Genomic DNA, 21342 nt, shown 5'->3' on the forward strand with positions numbered 1-21342 from the left:
GCAAGCGGCTGGGACATAACAGAGAAGTCATGCAGCCATATATATATGCTCGTAGTTTCTTTCAAGTTTCAACATAATCCTATTCATATTTTGCTTATTTGAAATGTTTTTTTTTTTTTCCCCTGGGAACAAAATCAATGACCGCTAATTAATTGTGTCAGACTACACTCTGTTGGTGAATGATGTGACGCAAGAGGTGATCTTCAAGCCCAAATCGTACCATTACAATAACTTGTAATATAGTGCTCCAGGTGATGATGTGATGCAAGAGGCGACCAACCAATCCTAGATCCTTAATTCAAGATCACCAATATATGATTCTACCATTACATGCACCTGCAATAGTAGCTCAGTAGCTGGACCGGGCTGGTCATCTTACTCGCCAGTCGGGAACAGGATTATATATATATATATATATATATAAATTATCTATTATTGCAAGAGCGTCCCTCAACTTTGACCAAATAAAAAGAAAAAAAAATCATTTTTTAATGTGGAAAGTAGTTAACCAAATATTAACTTAATATTTTTTTAAAAAAAATTAAAATTTAGAAAATAAAATTTGAACAACTAGGTTTTTTGGGTAAAGTTCTTTATTTCGGAAAAGTTAAAATGTTGTTGAGCTTGCAAGTGCACTCTATATCTGTACATGTCTTTGATTTAAACTTTAAATAGAGATGTTTATAATCTAATAAAAAAATAAAAATAAAAATAAAATAAAATTTGCAGTATATTATTATTATTATTTTTTAAATAACGATAAGCAAACCTTGTATTGATATCCGTCCAAAAAGGGGTTAGTCACAAATAAACGTTGCCCGGCCTCCTTTACCGAGTCTAATAACAAACTTTGCAGTAGTAGTCATGATTGCGTAGGTGTCTGGATCTTCCCTATGTCCGTCTTTGAAGGGTCCAACTCCAGACCCGCTGGGTTCCTGGGATCAATATGCCAGCTTGTTGGGTAATTTGGGTCATGTACAAAACACAGCCCTGGCCCCCTGAATCAATCAATGCTCGCCGTGCCCGTGGCCTGGGTGGTGGTCCGCACCAACTCCGCATTCCAATCAGCTATTTGCTTGAAATCGTCAAGTGAAACAAATCAAAGATAAAGAGTTAAGAAATAAGACCTTGACAAATGGTCCGTGTTCCATTCAAAGGCTAAGCATGCGCTTATTAATGTGAGACCGCTATCTTCCTCCAAGGATCAAAGCTATATATATATATATATATATATATATATATATGCATGTACAATTAGTCGTTTGGAGTACCTCGCATGCACATAAGTGACAGAGCAGCATCACGCATAACAGAAATATAAGCCAGCGGTAGCAGTTCGCACACAGACAAAAGCAGAAAGTTAAACAAGTCTGCCTGCCGCACATTCATGGCTGGTGCGCTGCACCGCGTCCTTCCGAGATTTGTAACTCCCTGCAGAATTGTGACCAGCGTGGGCGATGCGGTAACAAATAGTGTAATCACCGAGACGAAGGCGATTGATGGGAGGCGGCGGCGGCAGTGTGACGTGTTCATAAACCACCGTGGAGTAGACACGAAGAGGACGGTGGCCGGGCTGGTGTATGACCGGCTGGCGCAGCTGAACCTGTGCCCTTTCCTCGACAACCGGAGCATGGAACCCGGGGACAAGTTGTGTGACAACATCAGTTCGGCCATATCGGACTGTCATGTGGGGATCGCTATCTTCTCCCCTCGCTATTGTGAGTCATTCTTTTGCCTCAACGAACTTGCCATGCTCGTCGAGGCCAAGAAGAAGCTCATTCCCATCTTCTTTGACATTAAACCATCTAGCCTTCATGTCACTGACCATCCCAACCTCTCCACCCAGGCAATCCAGAGGTTCAACAATGCTCTCCTAGAAGCCAAGAATACGGTTGGCCTTACCTTCGACTCCCAGAGCGGGTCAGTGCTGCTACTCCCTCTCTCAAAGTCAAGTTTATTAATATAAATGACCAGCCGTGCCTTTGTCATTTATATTCTCCCTTACTCCTTTGACACTGTTTGTTGGTCCGCACAGGAACTGGTCTGAGCTGGTGACTAGAACTGCTGACATAGTGGTGAAAAGCATAAGCAACGGCAGATGATCAGGTCGAACCAAAAACATTCATTCTTGTGATTAATTAATTACCTCGCTCGACAGCAGGCAAGATGCCAGAGGCATTTGTTTTTGACCCATTCTTTTGTAACTACAATAAGCAAGTTATGTTCATGTCGTTTCCATGTTCCGAGACTGATTGTAAGCTGTCGCCAGCAGTTAAATATGTATGATGACCACAGCCCTCAACTGCAATTGAGGAATTATGAATACTCCCTCCGTTCTTTTTTATTTGTCATAAACCCATGTTCTTTTTTATCTGTCATTTTTGAACATCAAGAATTATTTATTATTTTTTTTAAAAAATTACCTTAACAATATATTCAATTCTCTTTTTGAAATTTAATATGAAAGAGAAATGTGAAGATATAAATTAGGGATAATTTTGAAAAAATAATTATTTTTTTATTAAATTAGGTATAATAACCAACTTTCTTAGTATGTGAGATTCGGAGGGAGTACTCAACTGACATTTTTTATTGAAGGCTCATGGGAACATGAATAATGCTCACACCCAATCAAGATATTTTTAGCCCTACAGATGCTTTGGTAATTTCTATTACCAAAGACTCCAATTCACATAAAAGAATGAGTAGGAGGTGGTAATAAAAAAGATATTTGGTTAGAAATGTAATTCATTGAGAATAAAAAAAAGTAGAAAAGTAATTTATCAGCTTTATTAAAAATGAAAAAGTAGAAAAGTAATTTATTCTGAATTCAAAAAGTAATGAAAATATTTTATGTAAAATTACTTTTGTGCATTTAATATAAAAAATAATTTTTGTTTTTTATAAAATATTTTAAATAAATTTTAATTATTATACTTAATTATTTAAATTATTTACTAACTTATATTTGAAATAAATATTTATTTAATATAATTATTATATGGTTATTATAATCAAATATTAATTATTTAATATTAAAATATTTATATTTATTTAATATATTATTTTATATATATATACTCATGTACACATATTAATGAGGGTAACATGGGTAATTCACACATATTTTTTTTAACATGGGTAATTTTCCCATAATATTAGTAGTATTAGTTGAAGTGAGCTTTTGTCCACGTTATAAATACAATAATAACAAAAAATTGGATATTATTTAACAACAATTTTTTTTTTTGAAAAAAATAGATAAATTATATTTACTAAAATAGAAATAAAGAAAATACAGGACATAGTAAAAAAAAAAAATTGAACAGCGTTTAATATTTTTGTTTGAATTTTAAGTCTATTTAATTTTAATTTAAAGTATTGAAAAAAATATTACTAATTCTTTCGTTTAATTGTGTAATAGATATTTTAAAGTTACAAGAAACTTACATGAAAGCTACAATTTGACAAAGACAATATTATGATTTTTTTTATTGATAAATTATTAATTTATTAAAAAAGTTAAAAACAAAAATATTTAAATACATTATTAGGATACTCCATCGACAGACTGGATAGGCCTGTGTTACTCGACGGTAATCTTTGCTGTTATTTATTTTCCTTCTTCTCCCCTTTTTGTTGTCTTTTGTTTTGTGTATCTCACTTATGGTGAGAGAATTTTTCATGTGTTTCTTGTTTATTATTTTTAATAGAGCTTTTTGCAAGTGTACCCTTGAATAATTTTGAAATTTCATATTTACCCCTGAATAAAAGCTAATTGCATACATACCTCTGAATACCTTCGTTAAAAACAAATATATAAAATGGCCATTATAACCTTTGCATATATACCCTTGAAAAAAAATTATTGTAAAATGACCCTTTATGAATACCCCTGTTAAAAATTTGAAATTTAAAATAGTTAAAAAATTATTTTTTATGTGCAATTATATCATCCAATTTATACTTCCAAATATACCCCAAAATTTTAATTTTGATAAAAACCTAAATGAAAAATACACTATCAAATATATTGATCTGCATGTATATACCCTTGAAAAAAAAATTGTTATTGTAAAATGACCATTTATGAATATTCCCTTTAAAAATTTGAAATTTAAAATAGTTAAAAAATTATCAAAATGGAGTCTATTACATACATTTTCTCCAGAAATCACATATAATTTCTCCACAAATCCAATGCCCAAAAGCTGAAGATAATTAATTCATAAACATAAGAACTCAAGAGTTGAAATCCAAGAAACCAATATGAGAGAACAAGAGCCAAACTCCAAAGGAATCCACCCTAAAAAACAACAAAAACAAAAACCAATCTCTTTCTTTTTCAATAGATCCAAACAAACAAAGAAGCTTGAAATTAAAGACCAGACATGTAAAAAGATCCCTAGAGTTAGGCCAGAGGGAGCCTTTGGAGATTTCGTGGAGGCCAGAAACGAGGAGGTTTAGGATACATAGAGTTGCTGCGGGGAGGCGATGTGCCAGTTGGGGAAGCTGAGGCCGATCGGAAGACCTTCAGAGAGGATGGAGAGGAAGTCTTCGGAGATTTCGTGGAGCCCGAAGACGGGGAGCTTTAGGAGTACCTAGAGTTGCTGCGGGGAGGCGGCGCGACAGTTGGGAAAGACGGGGCCGATCGGCACGCCTTCGGAGATGATGGAGCAGAGGTCCGAGGGGAACTTGAAGCCGAAGGTGGATTCAAATGGAGTTGCTACAGGGAGGCGGCGCCAGTTGGGGAAGCCGGGGCCGATTGGCAGGCCTTTGGAGAGGATGGAGCAGAGGTCCGAGGGGAACTTGAGCCGAAGGTGGATTTAAATGGAGGTGCTGCGGGGAGGCGGCGCGCCAGTTAGGGAAGCTGGGGCCGATCGAAAGGCTTTCGAAGAAGATGGAGCGGAATTATTGATTCTCGTAGTCGGGCCAATTTCAATGGGAGAGATGGAGAAAAAGACTGGCTGAACGGGTGGAGAAATAGACGGACTGAATGGGAGAGAGAGAGAGAGAGGGAGGGAGAGAGATGTCAATTAACGTCCGTTAAGACGGGCTGAATGAGAGAGAGAGAGGGAGGGAGAGAGATGTCAATTAACGTCCGTTAACAGAATCTAGCAGGGGCATATCCATAATTATTTATATTTTTCAGGGGTATTATGCAATTATGTTTTTTGAGGGTAAATATGCAATTATAGAATTTTTGAAGGATTTATAACCAAAATTTCTTTTTTAGAAGCTATGGTTTATCCACATTTTTTTAATATTATAAATAATATTAAATTTAAAAAATTAATAAAAATTAAGGACTTAAAAAATAACCAAGATACAAATGACTGAGAAGAATTCTAATTATATTTAATGATCTCTTACATGAATCATTCAATCCATAACCGTGCAACAAACAAATCGAGGGGTCAATACATCAATTGTTATAATTTTTCTATTACATACTCCTAAATACTTGAATGGAGCTTTTGGTTTCGGGAATGTTAATAATATGAGATTACCATGTTTGGTTGAGAATTTATATTATTGGTAATTTTTCATTACCATGTTTAATTAGGGTAATCACCTCAGTAATTTGTCAAATTTACAAAAGTACCATTACATATAAAATTTTGAAAAATAGAATTTAAAGTATTTAGATAAATAAATAATTAAATTACAATATTAAAAAAAAATTTTTAGAAAATTTTAAAATACCTTTGTATTTACCAAATTACTCCTAAATATAAAATTTTGAAAAATATAATTTTAAGTATTTAGATAAATAAATAATTAAATTATAATTTTAAAGATTATTTTTTTACAAAATTTTAAAATACCTTTGTGTTTACCAAATTACTCCCTAAATATAAAATTTTGAAAAAAATATAATTTTAAGTATTTAGATAAATAAATAATTAAATTATAATTTTAAAAATTAATTTTTTCACAATTTTTTAAAATACTTTTGTATTTATCAAAATACCCCTATATATAAAATTTTAAAAATTTTAATTTAAAGTATTTTGATAAATATATAATTAACTTATAATATCAAAAATTATTTTTTCACGCTTTTTAAAAATATCTTTGTATTTATCAAAATACCCATACGTATAAAAATTTGAAAAACTTAATATAAAGTATTTAGATAAATAAATAATTAAATTATAATATCAAAAATAATAAGGGAAAATAAAAACTAGAGTTTTAATAATGAGCGTAATAAGGAATTAGATTAAATGAGTGGGAGCATAATTGGGAAAAAAATACTACATATTACCACCAACTTGGTATGGTAATCACATTGCCATCTTTTATTTGGTAATATTTTACTATTGGTAATTTTTACATAATTATCAACATTACCACTGCTACAGTAGCCAAATATAATAATCTTAATACGAGTAAATTTTTCAGGAGGGTACCAAACTTTGCTTTTTATTCAATTCGGTATTCGAACTTTAATTTGAATCCAAAAGGTTACCTAGCTTTAATTCTCTTTCACCGGTAGGCCACCCTAACAAAACCCTAACAAATCTGATCGTTCGATGCTGATGTGGCTGCTCAACTTACACAGTCAGCTATTTTAATCCTCATCAGCGTTCCACATCATCATCATCATCAACATTACACATAAAAGAGTTCCGGATCAACGGCTAAGATCCTCCTATTTGAAACCCTAAATCTTAGTGATTGGACGGTCGAGCTTCATCGTTGATAGATCCAACCAAAGCCACTCTGCCTCCTCTTCGACTTCTTTGACCTCACCGTCGGCTCCGGCCCAAGCAGCTTCCTCGCCACGCTTCTCTTCACATCCTGCCCCGACGACTCCTCTCTGATCTTCACTAGCAAAGGTATGGGCATCATGAACTCCATCAATGATATCTTTGAGAAGCTTGCACAGGAGGCATCTCGCTTGGCTCGTTACAAAGACCTCCGTTCGTCTTGTTCTTCCCGGAGAGTTTGCCAAGAATACCATGTCTGATGGCACCAAGGCTGTCACCAAGTTTACCAGTTCTTAGATCTAGGGTTTCTTTCTTGATTTTCTAATATGTAATTTATAGAGTTTGCTAGGTTTTCTTCAATAGTTTGTAGGGATGGATTGTTGAATGAATGAATGAAAAATTGAAATTCTAAACCTATAAATTGTGATGTTTGGCATTATTTTCTTTTTATCTGATTGAATTTATTCTCTGAACTTTGGGATTTTTTTTCTATTTTCAAAGTAATTTCAACATTCATGTTCTTGATTTTCAAGATCATTCTTTGATGATTTTTACCAATCTGAACATCTAGTTCTCATTGTTATGCTTGTAATTGATTTTCAAGATCATTCTTTGATGAGCGCTTGGCGCTGACCTATGCCGGAAGAGAGACAACCATCAATTCCACTGGCCGACTATGCAATAGAGTAGACGGAGTATGGTGAAGTTCTCGATTATCCGATCACTGCGGCTCTGTAGATTATGTGGAATGTTAATGATGATGTGGAACGCTGATGAGGATTAAAATAGCTGACTATGTAAGTTGAGCCGCCACATCAGCATCGAATGATCAGATTTGTTAGGGTTTTGTTAGGGTGACCTGCCGGTGAAAGAGAATTAAAGCTAGGTAACCTTTTTGATTCAAATTAAAGTTCGGATACCTAATTGAATAAAAAGCAAAGTTTGGTAGCCTCCCAAAAAATTTACTCATCTTAATACATTACTAGTAGATTCTCTGTGATGTTTTCACATTACCACAAACCAAACGGCCGAAAAGTTTAAGATTGATTGAATAGTGTGCAACAAGACACAGTATTAAATAGCAATGCTCCACCTATCACAGAATGCATTTTAAGAAATATTGCTATAGGACACATGCCCCACTAACTATCCACTTAAATAAGAAAAGCTCCACTAACAAAGTAAGTGGAAAAATTAAAGCCGGATTAATTAATAGGTGATGCAAAGAGAATATGGGACTCCCGCATTGCTCGTCCACTGCTTTAAAATGTAATTTCAAATTTAGGCTGATTCTGGTTTTGTGTTTCTTTAGTCTTTCTTTTCTTGTTTTTTAATTGCTTTTCTTTGTTGTCTTCCTGGTTCTTGGTTGTATTTTATCTCTTGTTTTTTTTCTTGCTTTTTTCAATAAATAGCTCTATGAGCAAATTTAGGCTGGATACCGAATACAGGATCTTATGAGAGTTTGGTTTGGAAAGAACGTCAAGGGAAATTTTACACCGTTTTGGGACTCGATGACATATTTTTATTTATACGTAGATTTTCTTTTGAGGCCATTTAAGATCTCCAGCATTTTATAGCATTGATTGTTTACTTACGTTTTACTGGTTTAATTAGTTTTTATAAACCAGTGGCGTATTGGGAGCCTATGTCGTGCCCTAGCTATTCATGCAATAAAAATAGCTAAATGAAAGATACACACCGTTGAGGATCTTGGAAGATGCGATGGTGTAAAGGTTACGTGTGTTGTGATTTACTCCCTCCGTTCCTTTTTTTATCTTGTCATAATCCTCATGTTCCTTTTTATTTGTCATTTTTTATTATAAAAAGTATTTATCATTTTTTATTATAAGAAGCATTTATTCAATTCTCTTCTTGGAATTAAATATGAGAGAGAAATGTGAAGATATAAATTAGGGGTAATTTTGGAAAGATAACAAACTTTTTATAAAAAAATGTGAAATACCTAAATTTATTGGTATATGAGATTCGGTTATTCACGACAGATAAAAAAGAACGGAGGGAGTACTCAAATCATTTGAAAATATAACACTGTCGTCTGTCTGCAGTATTATACGTTATAATTAATATGTTATAAAGACACAATGGGAGGTGGGTAAAATTTTTGAATTCATTCAAAATACTCCCTCTGTCACATGTTCCTTTTTATCTGTCATTTTTGAATATCAAGAAGCATTTAATATAAGAGAGAAATGTAAAGATATAAATTAGGGGTAATTTTGGAAAGATAACTAATTTTTATTAAATTATGTGAAATAATCAATTTTTTTGGTATGTGAGATTCAGTTATTTATGACAAATAAAAAGGAACAGGGATAGAGTATTTATATATATGATTAAGGAAATATTGATTGTATGGATTCAACTGGTAGTTTCATATAATAATTTTACAAAAACTGGGCACTTTAATTTGAACCATAGCATATCCCGTCACACTCCAATCATATAGGTTGCCATGCCAAAGTCTTATCTGTAAATATATCACTTATGCCATGTCACCCGTTACTTTCACTTTTTCCATCTTTATAATTATTAAGGATTTAGTGTTCGAGTTTACATTTTATTATTTAGATTTTAGAATTTTGGATTTAATATTTATGGTACAAGTTTTAGATGCTTGAGTTTGAAGTTTAGAACCGCTGAAAAAAATAAAAATAAACTGACATAAATTTAATTAAAAAAATAAAATAAAGTTAATGACATGACAATCAACAATGGAGTGAGATAGGATATGATACGTTGTAAGAAGATAAAGGTATGTTTATTTATCACGCGTGATTTATATTTTAAAAAAACATCAGAATAAAAATTAAGGGTCAACAACTTCTCAACTTAAATTTTGAAGATTCATGAAGTTTTTAGATGCATAAAAACATTGGATTTTGCTTTTAAGTAACATTGTTTAAAAAAAGGAGTTAATAGATTTTTATTGCGTAGAGCTCGAAAAACTGCTACCAAAGCAATCATGCTTGTACAAATTATTTTTGTAGATTGTGTGTGCATTTGGATTGGAGTTAACATTACTAAGGAATGTGAATAAACACAAATTTTAAGTCTAATACCCATTTAGAAATGAAGGATGGTCTCCATTACCCCTAAATCTAAGGTAATAGAAAAAGAATGGAAGGAATACTGTCTTCCCAGTTTTGTAAAAAAATAAAAAAATAACAATAATAATAATAATTTGAACTATTTAATATAAATATTTAATTATAATAATTAAAATAAATAATAATATTTAAATTATTTCAAAATAACACTACATCAAAAATTTATTTATATTACCTAAATTATTTAATTAATAATAATGAAAGTTAATTATTTAATTAATATTTAGTAACAATAAATAAGATATACAAAATATTTCATAAATTAAAAATTTGTCATATATAATATTTTAATATTATTTATTTTCACTAAAAATAAAATATTAATTTTATCACAGATTTTATTTTCTTTTTCCACTCTAAATAAATTTTATTCCAATTAAATACAATTTTTATTCACATTATTATTTCTGTTTATCTCTGTTCATTATTATTCCAATGTCCATCCAGATATCCAAACACATCCTAAAAACATATGCGAGAATTTAATTTACAAGTTCCAAGTGATCACCGACAAGCTAGGGATACGTGAACCTGAAGATGGGCAAATTTGACAGTCAAATTAAACGAGATGAATGCAGAGATGGACAGGTGGCATGTTGATCCATTTGCAGAACTACTTGAAAACCTAAACGGTGGAAGCGAAGAGGAGACTCGTGACATGCTACCATTTCTGGGCGCAGTGGGAGGTGGATACAAGCGCCGCGTGCCCGTCATGGCTTAGTGACTCGTGGTGAATTCCGTCTGCATGCATCTCTCTCTCGCGTCTTGTGCTTAATAATAATAATAATAATAATAATAATAATAATAAACTGAGAGCTGGCATGCGTATGCGGTCGGACTAGAGAGCATTTGTGAAACAGCTGGAGTTTGTTTTGTGATCTAGAAAGCCGGATCCGCGAAAGTGCTAACACCATGCGGATTACAAAGCTCTCTCGTTCCGTTATCTGCACATGTGCCTTTATAAAAAGCACCGTTGAGAAATAGAAGCAGAAGCAAGCTAGTGGCGTCTCCTCCACAACCATGACAAGAGACCAAGGGCCCTGAGTGAGCCAAACCCACCACCCTTTTTCCCGATCTCATCCACATTAATTGCAGCAGATCCCTGAAGATCTTTAATTTGTTTGATACAAAGGGATCACTGGATCAGTAAAGACCAACTCATGAATGATTTTGGTTGATCCATCATCCCTCTTCTACTACTTGCTAGGGAGACGGAGAAGAAGCAGCAGCAACAACCTCAGCTCAATTAATTTGTTATCATTTATTGGAAGGATGATGGCGACGGCCCCAGTGGATTTCCACAACAGTTGCACAACAGAAGAGGCAGGACAAAACAGGTCCATTTTAATCAAAACCAAGCATCCCATCACCCTCAAGGTAAGCATGCCTCATCAGAAGGAATTGAGGATAGGCCCCATGAATTATGATCCCTTGATCATATGTTAGATCTGCACTCCTATCCCTCTCTCCATCATCACTCATGCATGACTCTATTAACCCTCCTTTTTATATTGGCGGATGAGTGACGAAAAAACGAAACAGAAGTTCTCTTCTCCGCATCATTTTCGAAGATCCTGTGGGTCAGACGTGCATGTTTCATGTTTTTTCCTTTCCATGGAATAAATAATTTGTTTACGATCCGATAGATAGACGAGAGAAACTAACTATCAATAAATATTAAATAATCCATGCCTCCCCTGTAACAGAGTGGGCCTCCCACCTTAAAAAAAAGGCATTTTTCTTCTGCATAATTTTAACCAACATAGGTCTCGGCGAAATAGGCAATACAACAGTATAAAGGTCCCTCAAAACTAAGCAAATGGTTTTGGTGCATGTGGATTAGTAATTAAGGACTTTTCATGATCGGATCATACTCGCAGTTCGAACAGGTGGTGTACAAGATTCGCACCAGCAACAACAAGAAACAACCAAAGGGTGGTGGTGGTGGTGGTGGTGGTGCGACAGAGAGAACAATTCTGAAGGGATTATCCGGCGCTGTCCTCCCAGGGGAGATGCTGGCGATGCTGGGGCCATCTGGTAGTGGCAAGACCACTCTCCTAAGCGCGCTCGGGGGGCGTCTGAGCAACAAGCGCTTTCTCAGTGGCGGCATCACCTACAATGGAAGTCCTTTTTCCAGCTTGTTGAAGCGTAACATGGGTTTTGTGACCCAAGACGACATCCTACATCCACATCTAACCGTAGCAGAAACCTTGCTCTACACGGCACTCCTTCGACTTCCCGGAAGCCTGTCCAAGCAGGAAAAGGCGTTGCATGCAGAGACCGTGATGGAGCAGCTAGGGCTCACACTGTGTCGCAACTGCATCATAGGAGGTGGCTTGGTGAGAGGTGTCTCAGGTGGAGAGAGGAAGCGGGTGAGCATTGGCCAAGAGATCCTTGTCAACCCGAGCCTCCTATTCCTTGATGAGCCCACGTCTGGTCTGGACTCCACCACCGCACAGTGCATTGTGTCCATGTTGTCGGCTATGTCGTCCGAGGGTGGGAGAACCATTCTGATGACCATACACCAGCCTTCTAGCAGGCTATTCTACATGTTCGATAAGGTCTTGCTCATGTCCGATGGTCACCCAGTCTATTTCGGTAAAGCTTCCGAGGCTATGACCTACTTTGCCAACATTGGCTATACACCATCTTTTCCGATGAATCCAGCTGATTTTCTACTCGACCTTGCAAACGGTGAGTTAGTACTTATTGTAGTGGTTTTTTTTCCCTCAACTCGTTTTCCTTTTGTTTTTTTCCTTTTATTTTTTAAATAAAAATCAAGTTGACGACGACAACAACAACAACTTCATTATCATCATCCAGGCGTGTCCTCTGACGGTGCTCAAGAAAACAGAGCATGTGTGAAGGAAGCTATAGTGTCTGCTTACAAGTCACATTTAAATGATCAAGTTCTTCAAGAGCTTCGTGAAATTGACCACCAAATTGATGAAAAGGAGTCCAGTGGAGGCAAAAGTCAATGGAACACAACATGGTGGCAGCAATTTACGATTTTGCTCAAAAGAAGTTTGAAGGAAAGGAAACATGTTTCTTTCTCCGGACAGAAAATTGGACAAGTCATGGCAATGGCCTTTCTTTCAGGCATTCTTTGGTGGCAATCCGGAGGTCATGCTCAAGATCAGGTTGAAACTCCTTTAACTAATAACATGGCTCCGGTTACTTCATGAAATTTTTCAATTATGAGTTTACTATTGAGCAATTAATGACTGTATATAAGACAGTATCAAAAACAACAATATAATATAAATTACACAAATATTTTCAAAAAAATTCATAAAATAAACAACAGTATTTTCAAACAGCAAATAATGAGTTGTTTGCTCTGATTTTCAGCTTTAATTGAAGTAATTTATTTATTATTTTTTTAAATTACAATAAGAATTATTACTAGATCATGTGTAATAATTTTTTTAAATAAATATGGATAAATTATTAACCCGTTCGAGTTCTCTAATTTAGTGAAGGTTAAAATCTCTTGTTATTGTGGTCTTGTGTAATAAATTAATAAATTAATAAATTATAGAAATTTTAACTTATTACGTGTAAGCTATGTTATATATATATTTTGCATTCACCTTCAGATTATGTCGTGCAGGTTGGGCTCATTTTCTTTTATGGCACCTTTTGGGGTTTTCTCCCACTATTTCAGGCTATATTCACTTTCCCACAAGAGCGCCTGGTGCTAACAAAAGAGAGAGCCTCGGGGATGTACAGACTTTCATCCTATTTCATGTCAAGAATGGCAGGGGATTTACCCATGGAACTTGTTCTCCCAACCGCCTTCATGATCATTGTCTATTGGATGGCAGGCTTAAAACCCCATGCTTCGAGCTTTTTTCTGACACTAATTGTTTTGCTCTTGGGTGTTTTAGTCTCCCAAGGTTTGGGGCTCGCACTCGGCGCACTTGTCATGGACCTCAAGGCAGCCACCACTCTTGCTTCGGTCATTATGCTTACCTTTATGCTTGCCGGTGGGTACTACGTCCAAAGAGTGCCTGTGTTCATCTCGTGGATCAAGTACATTTCGCTGACCTTCTATGTTTTCAAACTTCAGCTGGGCACCCAGTTCTCCTCGAGTGACACCTATCATTGTGCTTTGAACGTCACATGCAAAGTGGAAGATATTCCTTCGATCAAGCTTGTTGGACTTGATCATCAAATGGAAGCTGCCATTGTTTTAAGCTTAATGCTCTTCTTATTTAGGTTTGCTGCATATCTTGCCTTGACGAGAGTCGGTGTAACCCGTTGACAGGGAGAGATTATGGTTTCTATTAAATTGAAGCCGTGTTTACATCTAGACATACGTGCTTGAATGCTTGACGGTGGTAATTATGATGTCTAATTCTATATCAACAATGTATTTACTAAATTATATACATTTTGGGTTTTTTTTCTCTCTATATATTCTAAAAATATTTCTAAATTTCTCTTTTAGCTTCTGAAATATATGGGTTTTCTTTCTGATTTCTGATTTTTTTTTTTTTAAGAATTGTGTTTGACACCTTTACTTCCTGAGAGGAAAGCTTTATGTTTGCCCATACATGTAAAATGTTTGTAATTAAATTATGAAAATTTTATTTAAATTAGATGACAGGTTTTAAATTATCAGTCTGGGTTTCCAATGAGATAGATAAGATCCATAGAGACGTCCTATGGAAAGGACCTGAGTTGAGACGTCCTATGGAAAGGACCTGAGTTGAGGCCTAAAGGAATCTGATTTGTCGCATGGAGTTAGATGTGTAGACCTTGGAAAAAGTATCCTCAACCTCTAAGATTTCAACAAAGTACTTTTAGGGAAATGATGGTGGAAAATTATTTCAATAATAATAGTTGTTGTTTAAAAACCAACAACTTTAACTATCTAGACAAAGGACCACCTGAACTCTTGTTTCACACTACCACCTAGAAACAAATCCTTCTTCTATGAAAGTATCATGCTATCCTTCCTTTTTTTTTTTCCAGATTATGCGCTTCCAAGATCTTCAAGAATGGTGCTTCTACTTTGTTCTAGCATGACAATTGGCTAGATGGCAGAATCCCTAGAGACATGAGACATCTAGCCTAATCTCTTTAATGATAGTATCGCTCCCTGGGCTTCCGTGCGAGAATTCTGCTCTTTAATTCACAATCCGCAAAGGATGTTTCGTACAACTACTATGGAAGAAATTTCATTTCTCCTGTTTGCTATCCTGGACCAACTTGATTGAACTTAATGATGTGTGAATCTGGAACCTAGAAACTAAAAGGATTTTCTCGGTGAAATCCTTTTATTAATTACTAGTGGATGGAAATATTGTAGTCCCTTTTACCACAACTTCTGGAAAGCAGAAGGTTCTAGCAAAATAACCTTTTTTGTTGGGTAGCCTAGGATAAAAAAAAATCATAACTCTTACCAACTTAGCTAAGAAAGGTTGTAACTTTCAATGCGCAACAAAATACCCGTGTCCTATGCTTCAAGTGTTCGGAATCAGCTGATCATCTCTTAATTAATTATGAATTTTCCAATGTATTTGGCATTTTTTTTAAACAGAATTTAGGGTTAATTTCTTACCCTAGTAGCATTTAATATGGTGAACTAAAGAGAAAGATGAAAAAGCAATTTCACCTTAAGCCCTTGTTTCCAAAAGCGTTAGTTCATTATCGAGACCCAAAATGTGGATAACTGACATAGCACTTGTAACAAGTAATTATCCATCTTCTACTGATATAACCTTTTGAGTCAACCTAGTGTACCCATAAAATCAAACAAAACTTTTTCATGAACACAGTTCTACCCCAAAAACTAACACTTAAAATGAAGTAAAAAAAGAACACAACTATTCAATTGATCGGATCCTTTTTTTACAAACCCTAAAACAAGTACTTAAAAAGATTTAGACTAAGAACAAAATAGTAAGTGAAACTAATATAATTGCAAAATACTAGATAAATAAATAAAGTGAAATAATAAATAAGACTAAGATAATTATAAAATGGGGAAAAAATTACTTTGAAAGTTTAAATTTAAAGTCTTAAAATCATTAAGTGATTTCTTTCACCATGTTTCGTCACAATTAGTTGGAAGTTTAAATTAATAGGACTCTAATTCAAATTGGCTTATCAACTTATTCCTAATTGTTACAATCATAATTAATGACACCCATAGAGTGCCTTATTTACAAGCAAGAAGGAAAAACTTGAGATTTTTAACCAAATAGAAATTTTAATTTTATTTTTTAATGTCAAAATTAAATAAAAAACAACCGCAGAGAGAGAGAGAGAGAGAGAGAGAGCCTACCAATAGGATACAATTAGTCTTTTTATTCTTGAAAACATGAAAAATCAATACCATGTTCAGGAACATGAAAGTAGAATCTTCAAGTAATTATTTGATAGAATGTTCTTATCATAAAATCAATATCAGCATTAATAGAGACTGTGCCTGGGGGATTAGGAGAGCAACTAGAACTTAGAAATCTATAATATATATATATATATATATACATGCAATAATTCACCCACAAACTAAACTTAGATCAAGTGAAGTTCATGAGCTCAAAGAATATGGCAACTATAAACTGTAAAGTTAAAATATAAAATTCACCATACAGAAAAAAAAGCCCACACTTATCAAAGGATAAGAACTCCAAAGCCCTAAAGGAAAAAAAATAAAAATAAATAAATAATAAGAAACGGAAGAAATAACTTAAACCTTATTTAACAAACCATGGCAGTGAATAATAATAATAAAAAAAGTATACACGAGGTTCTTGGAAACATACAAATATGGAATGAGTAAATACCACCATCATTCATACTTGAAGTACTATCAACTCACGAACAGTGGTTGTTGATCCACAGTTTCTGTCATCATCTACTTCAACCAGTCTTCGGAGGAAGTTGTCAAAATACATTCCCCAGATCTTTTGGTTTTGATAGAATCAGCAATTGGATGCAAAACCTAATCCAAGAAGGAAAGCAGAGACAGGAAATAAAAGCGAACGACATGGAAAAATTATGAGGGCTAGGTGTAAGTGAAAGTTTCTTAAATGTTGAATATGACTCACTCAAATGGATTGTTTCATATAATTGGTAGATTTCACCTACACAATATGCGAACACAAGAATTAGTTTTAAAACAAAAAATTGAAAAAAAAAATCAATTGGCAAGAGTTGAACAAAACATGACTTGTTCAAAAACATAAAAATCTGAACACCGTTGTTTATGTAATTAAGCAACATACTCAGTAGAAATATAAGAACGGATGAAGCATAATTAACAAAAATATTACTACATAAGTAAAATCTTGGAAATGGAACCAAAATATGAACATCATTAAGATTTTGAGATAGGGCAAAAAAATCTAAAGAACAATGAAGAAGATATCAACAGATGGGATCATAAGAAATCCAAAAAAAAAAAAGATCCTGCTCGGCCACATGTTAATCATGTGCATCAAGAGTAGTTCCACTCATGCCACATAGAAGTCAAAATAAGTTTACCAGGAATCCCTGCCATTTCCCTAATAATAACCATGCGCAAGGTGTGCATAATAATAATAATAATAATAATAATAATAATAATAATTATAAACCATAACTTTGTTAGTACAAATAAGAGTATCAAAAACATTACAAATGCCATATATGAGAGAGATGAAAAAGGAAGATGTGAAAGGAAAACAGAAAGAAAGACATCCACTGTGAGTGGATAGACAAAGTTAAAAAAAAAAAAGGAAAACACAACAAACAAACAGGAGAGACAACCATAGATATTCAACAGGACCAAGAAAAAACGCTGATTGCATCTGCCAACTTTAGTCATTTTGTTTTTGGCTCCGCAGACATCCACAGAAATAAAACATGATTAATTTTGATCATAATTAAAGTTGGATTAAAGGAATTTTTTAAAAGGATTGAAAGAATTGACTAACAAGGATTGACATTAGGTTATCAAGGTTAGTGGACTTGACTAGTTGTCACAATATTCGGACTATCCCACATCAACGCCCTTATGGCATAAATGGCTTGCTAATCACAATCAGTAAGCTATCAACAAGAAATAATATCTTAGGTTGTTTTAGGATTCTTTTAAATTTTTTATCCAACAAAAAAATGAATGGATTTCAAGAGGAAGTCAAATAAGACAACAATAATGTTGACGAGAGTACCATTGCTACCATCTTTAGGCTTGAACCCAAGCTCCAACGCATGTCTCAAGAGCACAATGGTAATGCAAAAATAACATAAATATCTCAATGCCTTGCACCAAAAAGCCAAGGATTAAAACTTAATTCGAGTGAAGCTGAGTACTATGGAATTCAAGAATGAAAGCATGCATAAAAAATCATTTTGAACTTCGGGCTTGTCTAATTATAGCATGAGAACAGATATTAATTTATTTTTCCATAAAAATTTAAACTAAAATCAAGAAGATGCAATTATAATAGAAAAATATGGAACCAACTGTTACTGAATCAAGGACTAAACAAACGATTAATGGCTCCACATCAGAGATGATCACGCCAATGCCCACTCAACAAATGATAAGATTAGCATAATAATAAATGAAGATTTTGAAAGATTATTAACATATGAATTTGTTGGATTTTTAGATTTGCATTAGTAGGCCTTGCTAAATGTCTGAAATATGATAGTTCAAACGGAGGCCAATGTACCAAAAATATCAAGGTTATTGGTGTGACCGACTCGAACTATATAAGCCCCTTACAGTTTTAGTTTTTATTCGATGTGGGACTATTATCCCAGTCCATTATTTCCAACACTTAAGTTCATGTTCAGTTGCAACTTGGGATTTGTCTTGGACTTGTATTTCAAGCTTTGGAACATCAAAAGCCCCTTTTTTGCCTGAGCTTCTACTCATTTTATTGCGCTTAAGTCTCACCAGACCTGTGATTTATTACTTTCTTTTTGGCATGATGGTTTTTTTTTTCTTGGATCTTTTTTGCACTATTAAGCTTGGGCTTTGATATTATGTTGGATTTTTAGATTTACATTAGTGAGTCTTGCTGAATGGCTAGGCTATGATAGTTAAAATGGAAGCCAATGTACTAAAAGCCTCAAACTTATTGGTGTGACCACACTTAAAATATATAAACCCCTTACCCTTTTAGTTTTTTTATAGTTCTTCACTTTGCATCGAATTAAACCATATGCTCACTCTTGCGAATGTACTCCCCAGGCAGGATACTTAACACTCCATTATTTCTAACGAATTTCATTATGTGCACAATAAAGAAATTTAGCATTCTAATATTATTATGGCAACAAAGCAAGTTTTAAAAAAAAACATTTTCTGTATTTGGTGCACAACACTAAAGGCATAAACCATTCGGCATCACAGAAGAACAAACCTATGCATTTTCATTCATCATGGGGGTACATATAGATACGTTGTGTAATAAATTTGCTCAAAAGTTGAAGTTGTTAGGAAGTTACGCGTAGGTTTTCAGTTTTCTGTGTAAAAATAAGAAGTAATCTATGAAATTTCATTCAACATAAAAAGACAAATAGAGATATATGGTGGAATAAGCTTGTTTAGAAGTTCAAAAACCTGAATTATACCATGTGTACAACAAACGAACTTAGCAAAATGAGATACTCCCTGCAACAAAGAAAGAAAAACATTTCATTTTTTCGTACATGACAATAAAGGCCTTCAGAAAAGGAACATCTAAGATGATTCTGTTTAAAAGCTCCATCAAGGATTGACTTGAAGATGCACGGTAGGGGATGAGATTTAAGATAGAGAAAAGGTTAAGATCTATGATGCACTAGAGGATGACTGACTGGTTGCCAGTGGCCACAAAGCGAGAATGGGTGACTGGTGTGGAAGAGACTTGAGGATTCAACAAATGGCAAATTAGGGTTGAAAATAGTGTAGTTGTGAGCGGGGATCAAAAAAGGCTCAAGGAAAATAGCAGCGTAGAACATATAAGATAACAAAATCACCTAGTGATCTCCCATCATTTACTCCCAATAATTAGAGACCATGAGCTTTAAAACCTGTTGCACAACCGCAAGCGCACGGTTTTGCCAAGTAGTAAATAAGTATCGATCCCACGAGGACCAAGTATGATTACCAACCTATTGTAACAAAGGGTTATCTAGACAATTAAAAAGGTAGGGATTGGAAATAACAAGAAGCAGGGAATAAAACACAATCAAGGTCGAGAGGAACACAGGGCTGTGGATTACGCTTCAGATTAAAATAGACTTAGGTTTGGGAACTCACCACAAGGTTTAACATAAATGATGTGTTGGATCTAAACTAGATTTGGATAGATCTCTTGAAGGGCATTAATCCTAAGCTACTTGTCACTCTCTTTCAAGAGATAACAAGTTGGGCTTGATCGAGGCTACCTCCTACTTTCGTGGTAGATGAACCCTTCTCAAAACCTGAATAAATACAGTGATTAAGTAATAAGCCTTCAAGAACTACCTTTCAGCAGGTTCAGGGTGATTAATGAGGTTCCAAGACCCAAGTTATCCTTTAAGTTAACCTAGATCTCTAAGATAGCAAGTAATGCTTTCACAATCACAAGCTGTGTACACAAATCAGAAATCAACTCAAGAAATCTACCATTAAACATAAGAGATCCATACATAAAGTATCAACACATCACACACATAGTACCTGGGCTAATCCCAAAACCTAAGTAAAGTTTCACACACACATCATCTCGATCACAAAGACAACTAGAAAGAATATATGTTTCACAAAAAGCAAAGACAACAAAGGTCGAAAAACTCCCTATGATGTCTACAGGAGTGTGTTCTCCAATCTTTAGCTCTCTTTTCCTCCTTCAGCCTCCTTCCAGTCTTCAGATCTTCTTTTCTACCTTTCTAGCCGCCAGCCCTTTTCCTCCTGACCCTCTTTCCCTTTACCCTAAAGCCCCTTTGGTCCTTTTTATAGCCAAAAGATAAAAGCTGGGCCCCAGTCACTTTACAGACCACAGGTACTTCTCGCAGTCCACAGGCAAGTTGTGTATCTCTACAGTTTCCAGGGTTTAATTCCTGCTTCCTACAATTAAAACAACTAGAATGAGTAGTTTGTACAAAAAGAAGGGAAAATAATCATAAAGACTAGGAAAAATGCATGAATACTATCTAAATGCATGATGTTAGTAATGCGATTTGTATGTGCAACAAAACCCTACCTCCACCACAAGGATGATTAATCTACTAGACCCGGTGATTCACAAAAGCCAAAATGCTGTCGCTCACAGGTGAGAAAGCTCTGACTAAAATCATGAACATAAACCTAACTTAAGCTAATCCTGACTAAACCTGTGAACTCTAAACCCCAACTTGGATCTGTATTAAGTTATTTATGAAACTTAACTCCATAATGGATTAGTGGTCACATAAAGTTCAAAAACCTGGAATTACAATCAAAGCATTCTCACCTGTAAGCAACGACATCTTGGCTTTGTGAATCACATGGTTTAGCAGATTAATCGTCTTGAGAATGTAATTCC

At 34.5% G+C, this 21342-nt stretch overlaps 2 protein-coding genes and 1 long non-coding RNA gene across 4 annotated transcripts in view; 2 read left to right on the forward strand and 1 right to left on the reverse strand.

The window, feature by feature from the left end:
* Positions 1-1387: 1387 nt before the first annotated feature.
* Positions 1388-2102, forward strand: LOC120277178 (TIR-only protein-like). Its single transcript, XM_039283930.1, has 2 exons — positions 1388-1920; positions 2036-2102. Exons 1-2 carry the CDS (start codon positions 1388-1390, stop codon positions 2100-2102), a joined length of 600 nt encoding a protein of 199 aa, XP_039139864.1.
* Positions 2103-10772: 8670 nt separating this feature from the next.
* On the forward strand, positions 10773-14210 carry LOC120277937 (ABC transporter G family member 9). Of its 2 annotated transcripts, none has more exons than XM_039284812.1 (4): positions 10773-11221; positions 11725-12538; positions 12668-12984; positions 13458-14210. In XM_039284812.1, exons 1-4 carry the CDS (start codon positions 11009-11011, stop codon positions 14109-14111), a joined length of 1998 nt encoding a protein of 665 aa, XP_039140746.1. In that variant the 5' UTR covers positions 10773-11008; the 3' UTR covers positions 14112-14210. The 2 variants fall into 2 exon arrangements, with proteins under 2 accessions (XP_039140746.1, XP_039140747.1); XM_039284813.1 differs by having other exon boundaries at positions 13512-14210.
* Positions 14211-16541: 2331 nt separating this feature from the next.
* The window catches only part of LOC120277018, a 14708-nt gene continuing 9907 nt past the window's right edge, over positions 16542-21342 (reverse strand). Inside the window, exons 5-7 of the long non-coding RNA XR_005541433.1 lie at positions 18013-18103; positions 16909-16944; positions 16542-16802 (exon numbers count right to left, since the gene is read on the reverse strand). This is a non-coding gene — a long non-coding RNA (uncharacterized LOC120277018). The remainder of the gene's footprint in view (positions 16803-16908; positions 16945-18012; positions 18104-21342) is intronic.

This window comes from Dioscorea cayenensis, chromosome 15, assembly GCF_009730915.1.
Source record: "Dioscorea cayenensis subsp. rotundata cultivar TDr96_F1 chromosome 15, TDr96_F1_v2_PseudoChromosome.rev07_lg8_w22 25.fasta, whole genome shotgun sequence".
Classification (NCBI taxonomy): Eukaryota; Viridiplantae; Streptophyta; class Magnoliopsida; order Dioscoreales; family Dioscoreaceae; genus Dioscorea; species Dioscorea cayenensis.

Excerpts from the sequence above, each read along its gene's own strand:
- LOC120277178 (XM_039283930.1), top strand. The coding sequence starts at position 1,388 with ATGGCTGGTGCGCTGCACCGCGTCCTTCCGAGATTTGTAACTCCCTGC. Across the intron at positions 1,921-2,035 it reads ACCTTCGACTCCCAGAGCGG|GAACTGGTCTGAGCTGGTGA; the intron begins GTCAGTGCTGCT and ends TGGTCCGCACAG.
- LOC120277937 (XM_039284812.1), top strand. The coding sequence starts at position 11,009 with ATGATTTTGGTTGATCCATCATCCCTCTTCTACTACTTGCTAGGGAGA. Across the intron at positions 12,539-12,667 it reads TCTACTCGACCTTGCAAACG|GCGTGTCCTCTGACGGTGCT; the intron begins GTGAGTTAGTAC and ends ATCATCATCCAG. Across the intron at positions 12,985-13,457 it reads GAGGTCATGCTCAAGATCAG|GTTGGGCTCATTTTCTTTTA; the intron begins GTTGAAACTCCT and ends TATGTCGTGCAG.